This window comes from Chiloscyllium punctatum, chromosome X (genome assembly GCF_047496795.1).
Source record: "Chiloscyllium punctatum isolate Juve2018m chromosome X, sChiPun1.3, whole genome shotgun sequence".
Classification (NCBI taxonomy): domain Eukaryota; kingdom Metazoa; phylum Chordata; class Chondrichthyes; order Orectolobiformes; family Hemiscylliidae; genus Chiloscyllium; species Chiloscyllium punctatum.
This window is the reverse complement of record NC_092791.1, coordinates 33,488,078-33,496,453: the sequence shown is the minus strand read 5'-3', so window position 1 is coordinate 33,496,453 and position 8,376 is coordinate 33,488,078. Positions and strand designations below refer to the sequence as shown.

Genomic DNA, 8,376 nt, shown 5'->3' with positions numbered 1-8,376 from the left:
GTCCTCTGACAGCTGTACCTTTTTGGTGACAGGTGTTTTACGTGTGGTTTGATGCTCCAATTGGTTATATCTCCATCACCGCTGACTACACGGAGCACTGGGAGAAATGGTGGGAAGAATCCAGAGAAGGTAAACAAGGGGGGAATCGCATTTACAGCCCCCCTCCAACCCCTCCCTGCCCCCCTCCCTGCCCCCCTCCCAGCCCCCTCCACCCCCGCCCTATCTCTGTGTGTGTCACCCCCCTCCGGCCCCCTACACCCCCTCCCTATCTCTGTGTGTGTCACCCCCCTACCACCCCCTCCCTATCTCTGTGTGTGTCACCCCCCCTCCAGCCCCCTACACCCCCTCCCTATCTCTGTGTGTGTCACCCCCTACACCCCCTCCCTATCTCTGTGTGTGTCACCCCCCTCCAGCCCCCTACACCCCCCTCCCTATCTCTGTGTGTGTCACCCCCCTCCAGCCCCCTACCACCCCCCTCCCTATCTCTGTGTGTGTCACCCCCCTCCAGCCCCCTACACCCCCTCCCTATCTCTGTGTGTGTCACCCCCCTACACCCCCTCCCTATCTCTGTGTGTGTCACCCCCCCCCTCCTGCCCCCTACACCCCCTCCCTATCCTCTGTGTGTGTCACCCCCCTACACCCCCTCCCTATCTCTGTGTGTGTCACCACCCCTCCAGCCCCCTACCCCCCCCTCCCTACCTCTGTGTGTGTCACCCCCTCCAGCCCCCTACACCCCCCTCCCTATCTCTGTGTGTGTCACCCCCCCTACACCCCCTCCCTATCTCTGTGTGTGTCACCCCCCTCCAGCCCCTCCCTATCTCGGTGTGTGTCACCCCCCTACACCCCCTCCCTAATCTCTGTGTGTGTCACCCCCTCCAGCCCCCTACAACCCCCTCCCTATCTCTGTGTGTGTCACCCCCCTCCTGCCCCCTACACCCCCTCCCTATCTCTGTGTGTGTCACCCCCCTACACCCCCTCCCTATCTCTGTGTGTGTCACCCCCCTCCAGCCCCCTACACCCCCTCCCTATCTCTGTGTGTGTCACCCCCCTACACCCCCTCCCTATCTCTGTGTGTGTCACCCCCCTACACCCCCTCCCTATCTCTGTGTGTGTCACCCCCTCCAGCCCCCTACACCCCCCTCCCTATCTCTGTGTGTGTCACCCCCCTCCTGCCCCCTACACCCCCTCCCTATCTCTGTGTGTGTCACCCCCCTACACCCCCTCCCTATCTCTGTGTGTGTCACCCCCTCCAGCCCCCTACACCCCCTCCCTATCTCTGTGTGTGTCACCCCCCTACACCCCCTCCCTATCTCTGTGTGTGTCACCCCCCTACACCCCCTCCCTATCTCTGTGTGTGTCACCCCCTCCAGCCCCCTACACCCCCCCTCCCTATCTCTGTGTGTGTCTCCCCCCTACACCCCCTCCCTATCTCTGTGTGTGTCACCCCCCTCCAGCCCCCTACACCCCCCTCCCTATCTCTGTGTGTGTCTCCCCCCTACACCCCCCTCCCTATCTCTGTGTGTGTCACCCCCTCCAGCCCCCTACACCCCCCCTCCCCATCTCTCAACACCTGAAGAAACCAACCTTATAATAGTGTGCCCCTAACGTAGCTGGATCTGGTCTGTTCCTTTGTGAAAGGGCCATAAGGATGTTCTGCATGCTATGTAAATGTATGTCTGTGTTGTTGAATGAATAAAGGTAACTCTCTCTCTTTCTTACCAACACCCACTTCTTCTTTTACCCTCTCTTCTCTCTCTCTTTCCCCCCCCCCCACCAACTCTCTCTCCCCCCCCACTCTCTCTTCTCTCCACCCCCCCCCCCCCCCCCCAACTCGCGCTCTCTCTCACTCCTCGCCTCCTCTCCCCTCCCTCCCTCCCTCCCTCGCTCTCGTTCCTCCCTCTCCCTCCCTCTCGCTCGCTCTCCCTCCCTCTCGCTCGCTCTCCCTCCCTCTCGCTCGCTCTCCCTCCCTCTCGCTCGCTCTCCTCCCTCTCGCTCGCTCTCCCTCCCTCTCGCTCGCTCTCCTCTCGCTCTCCCTCCCTCTCGCTCTCCCCTCCCTCTCGCTCTCCCTCCCTCTCGCTCTCCCTCCCTCTCGCTCTCCCTCCCTCTCGCTCTCCCTCCCTCTCGCTCTCCCTCCCTCTCGCTCTCCCTCCCTCTCGCTCTCCCTCCCTCTCGCTCTCCCTCCCTCTCGCTCTCCCTCCCTCTCGCTCTCCCTCCCTCTCGCTCTCCCTCCCTCTCGCTCTCCCCTCCCTCTCGCTCTCCCTCCCTCTCGCTCTCCCTCCCTCTCGCTCTCCCTCCCTCTCGCTCTCCCTCCCTCTCGCTCTCCCTCCCTCTCGCTCTCCCTCCCTCTCGCTCTCCCTCCCTCTCGCTCTCCCTCCCTCTCGCTCTCCCTCCCTCTCGCTCTCCCTCCCTCTCGCTCTCCCTCCCTCTCGCTCTCCCTCCCTCTCGCTCTCCCTCCCTCTCGCTCTCCCTCCCTCTCGCTCTCCCTCCCTCTCGCTCTCCCTCCCTCTCGCCTCTCCCTCCCTCTCGCTCTCCCTCCCTCTCGCTCTCCCTCCCTCTCGCTCTCCCTCCCTCTCGCTCTCCCTCCCTCTCGCTCTCCCCTCCCTCTCGCTCTCCCTCCCTCTCGCTCTCCCCTCCCTCTCGCCTCTCCCTCCCTCTCGCTCTCCCTCCCTCTCGCTCTCCCTCCCTCTCGCTCTCCCCTCCCTCTCGCTCTCCCTCCCTCTCGCTCTCCCTCCCTCTCGCTCCTCCCTCCCTCTCGCTCTCCCTCCCTCTCGCTCTCCCTCCCTCTCGCTCTCCCTCCCTCTCGCTCTCCCTCCCTCTCGCTCTCCCTCCCTCTCGCTCTCCCCTCCCTCTCGCTCTCCCCTCCCTCTCGCTCTCACCCTCCCCTCTCGCTCTCCCTCCTCTCGCTCTCCCTCCCTCTCGCTCTCCCTCCCTCTCGCTCTCCCTCCCTCTCGCTCTCCCTCCCTCTCGCTCTCCCTCCCTCTCGCTCTCCCTCCCTCTCGCTCTCCCTCCCTCTCGCTCTCCCTCCCTCTCGCTCTCCCTCCCCTCTCGCTCTCCCTCCCTCTCGCTCTCCCTCCCTCTCGCTCTCCCTCCCTCTCGCTCTCCCTCCCTCTCGCTCTCCCTCCCTCTCGCTCCTCCCTCCCTCTCGCTCTCCCTCCCTCTCGCTCTCCCTCCCTCTCGCTCTCCCTCCCTCTCGCTCTCCCTCCCTCTCGCTCTCCCTCCCTCTCGCTCTCCCTCCCTCTCGCTCTCCCTCCCTCTCGCTCTCCCTCCCTCTCGCTCTCCCTCCCTCTCGCTCCTCTCCCTCAGGTTGAACTGTACAACTTCATGGCCAAAGGACAATGTTCCTTTTCACAGTGTGGTCTTCCCTGTTCCTTACTTGGTGCTGAGGATAACTACACCCTGGTGAACAGTCTCATTGCTACAGGTAGAGTCACATCTCCACGCGGCCTGTGTGGCCATGTTTACCTTTCTGACTCGTTCCCGCCCGCACTCTCCAAGTCTGTCTCTCTCCCTCCCCCCACCCCCCCCCCCCTCACTCTCTCCCTGTCCATCTCCGTCTCTCTCCTCCCTCTCTCCCTCCCACCTGCGCGCTCTCCCTGTCTGTCTCTCACTTCTCCCTCCCACCCGCACTCTACCCCCTATCCATCTCTCCCTCCCCAATGCTCTCTCCCTGTCCGTCTGTTCCCCCCCCCCCCCCCCGTCGCTCTCCCCGCCTGTCCCTCACTCCCCCCTCGCTCTCCCTGTCTGTCCCCCACTCCCCCTCCCCTCCCCCCCCCCGTCGCTCTCCCCCGCCTGTCCCTCACTCCCCCCTCACTCTCCCCCGTCTGTCCCCCGCTCCCCCTCCCTCCCCCCCTTGCTCTCCCCGCCTGTCCCTCCCTCCCCCCCCCATCCCTCGCTCTCCCCGCCCGTCCCTCCCCCCCTCCCCCCTCACTCTCCCCGTCTGTCCCCCGCTCCCCCTCCCTCCCCCCTCGCTCTCCCCGTCTGTCCCTCCCTCCCCGTCCCTCCCCGCCTGCCCCCTCGCTCTCCCCGCCCGTCCCTCTCCTCTCCCCCCCCCCCCCTCGCTCTCCCCGCCCGTCCCTCCCTCCCCCCCCTCCCCCCTCCCCCTCCCCGCCCGTCCCTCCCTCCCCCCCCCCTCCCCCCTCGCTCCTCCCCGCCCGTCCCTCCCTCCCCTCCCTCCCCTCCCTCCCCTCCCTCCCCCCCCCTCCCCTCCCTCCCCCCTCGCTCCCCCCCTCCCTCCCCCCTCGCTCTCCCCTCCCTCCCCCCTCGCTCCCCCCTCGCTCCCCCCTCGCTCTCCCCTCCCTCCCCCCTCGCTCTCCCCTCCCTCCCCCCTCGCTCTCCCTCCCTCCCCCTCGCTCTCCCCTCCCTCCCCCCTCGGCTCTCCCTCCCTCCCCCCTCGCTCTCCCCTCCCTCCCCCCTCGCTCTCCCCTCCCTCCCCCCTCGCTCTCCCCTCCCTCCCCCCTCGCTCTCCCCTCCCTCCCCCCTCGCTCTCCCCTCCCTCCCCCCTCGCTCTCCCCTCCCTCCCCCCTCGCTCTCCCCTCCCTCCCCCCTCGCTCTCCCCTCCCTCCCCCCTCGCTCTCCCCTCCCTCCCCCCTCCCTCTCCCTCGCTCTCCCCTCCCTCCCCCTCGCTCTCCCTCCTCCCCCTCGCTCTCCCCTCCCTCCCCCCTCGCACCCCCTCCTCCCCCCTCCCTCCCCCTCGCTCCCCCCTCCTCCCCCCTCGCTCCCCCCTCCCTCCCCCTCGCTCCCCCTCCCTCCCCCCTCGCTCTCCCCTCCCTCCCCCCCTCGCTCTCCCCTCCCTCCCCCCTCGCTCTCCCCCTCCCTCCCCCCTCGCTCTCCCCCCTCCCTCCCCCTCGCTCTCCCCTCCCTCCCCCCCTCGCTCTCCCCTCCCTCCCCCCTCGCTCTCCCCTCCCTCCCCCCTCGCTCTCCCCTCCCTCCCCCCTCGCTCTCCCCTCCCTCCCCCCTCGCTCCCCCCTCCCTCCCCCCCCTCGCTCCCCCCTCCCTCCCCCCTCGCTCTCCCCTCCCTCCCCCCCTCGCTCTCCCCTCCCTCCCCCCTCGCTCTCCCTCCCTCCCCCCTCGCTCTCCCCTCCCTCCCCCCTCGCTCTCCCCCCTCGCTCCCGCGCCCCTCCCTCCCCCCCCCCCCTCCCTCCCCCCCCCCCTCGCTCTCCCCGCCTGTCCCTCCCTCCCTCCCTCCCCCTCGCTCTCCCCTCCTGTCCCTCCCTCCCCCCTCGCTCTCCCCGCCCGTCCCTCCCTCCCCCTCGCTCTCCCCGCCCGTCCCTCCCTCCCTCCCTCCCTCCCTCCCCCCTCGCTCTCCCCGCCCGTCCCCTCACTCCCCCCTCGCTCTCCCTAACCCGCTCGCTCTCCCTGTCCCCGTGTAGAGTACCTGAACTATGAAGATGGGAAGTTCTCTAAAAGCGTGGTGTTGGTGTGTTTGGTGACATGGGCGAAGGAGACGGGGATCCCGGTGGATATCTGGAGGTTCTACCTGCTGTTCATCCGTCGGAGGGTCAGGACAGCAGCTTCTCCTGGAACGACCTGATGCTGAAGAACAATTCCGAGCTCCTCAACAACCTGGGCAACTTCATCAACAGGTACACAGCCCCCCTGCAGCCCATTCACACAGGAGGCCCTTCAGCCCCTCCTCGCTCCTCCAGCCTCTCTCACACAGGGGAACAGCAGGAGGCCGTTCAGCCCCTCCTCCCTCTCCAGCCTGTCACACAAACGGGAACAGCAGGAGGCCCTTCAGCCCTCCCCCCTCCCTCCTCCAGCCTCTCACACACAGGAACAGCAGGAGGCCATTCAGCCCCTCCTCCCTCCTCCAGCCTGTCACACACAGGGGAACAGCAGGAGGCCATTCAGCCCCTCCTCCCTCCTCCAGCCTGTCACACAAACGGGAACAGCAGGAGGCCCTTCAGCCTCCCCCCTCCCTCCTCCAGCCTGTCACACACAGGGGAACAGCAGGAGGCCATTCAGCCCCCCCTCCCTCCTCCAGCCTGTCACACACAGGGGAACAGCAGGAGGCCCTTCAGCCCCTCCTCCTCCTTCCTCCAGCCTGTCACACACAGGGGAACAGCAGGAGGCCATTCAGCCCCTCCTCCCTCCTCCAGCCTGTCACACACAGGGGAACAGCAGGAGGCCCTTCAGCCCCTCCCCCTCCCTCCTCCAGCCTGTCACACACAGGGGAACAGCAGGAGGCCCTTCAGCCCCCCCTCCCTCCTCCAGCCTGTCCCTGGGGGGGGGGATTTTCGGAGGGTCGGAGGTGACTGGGATAGGGTGGGGGGTGGTGTAGGGGGCTACAGGTGGTGACTGAAGTGGGGGGGGTGGAGAACAGGGGTTTGTGTCTGTCTGTGTCTGTGTGTATGTCTGTGTCTGTGTGTATGTCTGTGTGTGTGTGTATGTCTCTGTGTGTCTGTGTGTGTGTGTGTGTGTTTTATCTCTGGGACGTCCCTGAGCACTGATTTGTGTGTTTTGGTGACAGGGCTGGGATGTTTGTCAGTAAATTCTTTGAGAGCACGGTGCCTGAGATGGATCTGAGCCTGGAAGACAAATGGCTGCTGGCCCAGGTCCTCCTGGGAGCTACAACAGTACAACAGGCTGTTAGAGAAAGTACGGTGAGTGCTGAGGGAGTGGGTGCTGAGGGAGGGTCAGTGCTGAGGGAGCGGGTGCTGTGGGAGTGTCAGTGCTGAGGAGTGGGAGCTGTGGGAGGGTGGAGTGTGAGGGAGTGGGTGCTGTGGGAGGGTGAGTGCTGAGGAGTGGGCGCTGTGGGAGGGTCAGTGCTGAGGGAGTGGGCGCTGTGGGAGGGTCAGTGCTGAGGGGAGCGGGCGCTGTGGGAGGGTGAGTGCTGAGGGAGTGGGCGCTGAGGGAGGGGTCAGTGGCTGAGGGAGGGTCAGTGCTGAGGGAGGGTCAGTGCTGAGGGAGGGTCAGTGCTGAGGGAGGGGTGCTGTGGGAGGGTGAGTGCTGAGGGAGTGGGTGCTGTGGGAGGGTGAGTGCTGAGGGAGTGGGCGCTGAGGGAGGGTCAGTGCTGAGGGAGTGGGCGCTGTGGGAGGGTCAGTGCTGAGGGAGCGGGTGCTGTGGGAGGGTGAGTGCTGAGGGAGTGGGTGCTGTGGGAGGGTGAGTGCTGAGGGAGTGGGTGCTGTGGGAGGGTGAGTGCTGAGGGAGTGGGCGCTGTGGGAGGGTCAGTGCTGAGGGAGCGGGCGCTGTGGGAGGGTGAGTGCTGAGGGAGTGGGCGCTGAGGGAGGGTCAGTGCTGAGGGAGGGTCAGTGCTGAGGGAGGGTCAGTGCTGAGGGAGCGGGTTGCTGTGGGAGGGTGAGTGCTGAGGGAGTGGGTGCTGTGGGAGTGGGCGCTGAGGGAGGGTCAGTGCTGAGGGAGTGGGCGCTGTGGGAGGGTCAGTGCTGAGGGAGCGGGTGCTGTGGGAGGGTCAGTGCTGAGGGAGTGGGAGCTGTGGGAGGGTGAGTGCTGAGGGAGTGGGTGCTGTGGGAGGGTGAGTGCTGAGGGAGTGGGCGCTGTGGGAGGGTCAGTGCTGAGGGAGCGGGTGCTGTGGGAGGGTCGGTGCTGTGGGAGGGTCAGTGCTGAGGGAGTGGAGCTGTGGGAGGGTCAGTGCTGTGGGACGGGTTCAGTGCTGTGGGACGGGTCAGTGCTGAGGGAGGGTCAGTGCTGTGGGACGGGTCAGTGCTGAGGGGAGGGGGCGCTGTGGGACGGGTCAGTGCTGTGGGACGGGTCAGTGCTGTGGGACGGGTCAGTGCTGTGGGAGGGTCAGTGCTGTGGGAGGGGGCGCTGTGGGACGGGTCGGTGCCGTGGGAGGGTCGGTGCCGTGGGAGGGTCGGTGCCGTGGGAGTGGGTGCTGGCTGTTGTCTGGAAAGTTCTGACTGAATGTCTGTTTTTTCTCCCCTCCTTTCATTCTTGGCCCCAGAATTCGAGATGCTCTGAGATCTGTGCTGAACATTTCCCGATATGGGAACCAGTACATCCAAATCAACGAGCCCTGGAAACGAATCAAAGGAAGTGACGCAGAACGGTAAGTCTCCAACTCCCAGCGAGCTTGGCATTATCCCCTTCAGGGCTGGGGGAGGGTCAGGGCTGGGGGAGGGTCAGGGCTGGGGGAGGGTCAGGGCTGGGGGAGGGTCAGGGCTGGGGGAGGGGTCAGGGCTGGGGGAGGGTCAGTGCTGAGGGAAGGGGGTGCTGTGGGAGGGTCAGTGCTGTGGGAGGGTCAGTGCTGTGGGAGGGTCAGTGCTGAGGGAGCGGGCGCTGTGGGAGGGTGAGTGCTGTGGGAGGGTGAGTGCTGTGGGAGCGGGCGCTGTGCGAGGGATGATAATGTTAATCACTCTGTGTCCTTTTTCCCCCTCTTCCCTCCCCACTCCCCCCCTCCCTGAGCAGGAAGCGAGCGGC

General features: G+C 66.5%; 1 protein-coding gene across 1 annotated transcript; it reads left to right on the top strand.

Annotated features, from left to right (window-relative positions):
- The first annotated feature begins 29 nt into the window (after positions 1–29).
- On the top strand, positions 30–8,376 carry LOC140471268 (methionine--tRNA ligase, cytoplasmic-like). Its single transcript, XM_072567234.1, has 6 exons — positions 30–129; positions 3,304–3,421; positions 5,370–5,582; positions 6,470–6,602; positions 7,901–8,005; positions 8,365–8,376. The coding sequence occupies exons 3-5, from the start codon at positions 5,431–5,433 to the stop codon at positions 7,994–7,996; spliced, it is 381 nt and encodes a 126-aa protein (XP_072423335.1). The 5' UTR covers positions 30–129; positions 3,304–3,421; positions 5,370–5,430; the 3' UTR covers positions 7,997–8,005; positions 8,365–8,376.

Bases quoted from the DNA above. Each gene is read 5' to 3' on its own strand.
- LOC140471268 (XM_072567234.1), top strand. From the start codon at position 5,431: ATGGGCGAAGGAGACGGGGATCCCGGTGGATATCTGGAGGTTCTACCT. The intron at 5,583-6,469 runs GTACACAGCCCC...TTTTGGTGACAG, and splicing joins CTGGGCAACTTCATCAACAG to GGCTGGGATGTTTGTCAGTA. The intron at 6,603-7,900 runs GTGAGTGCTGAG...TCTTGGCCCCAG, and splicing joins AGGCTGTTAGAGAAAGTACG to AATTCGAGATGCTCTGAGAT.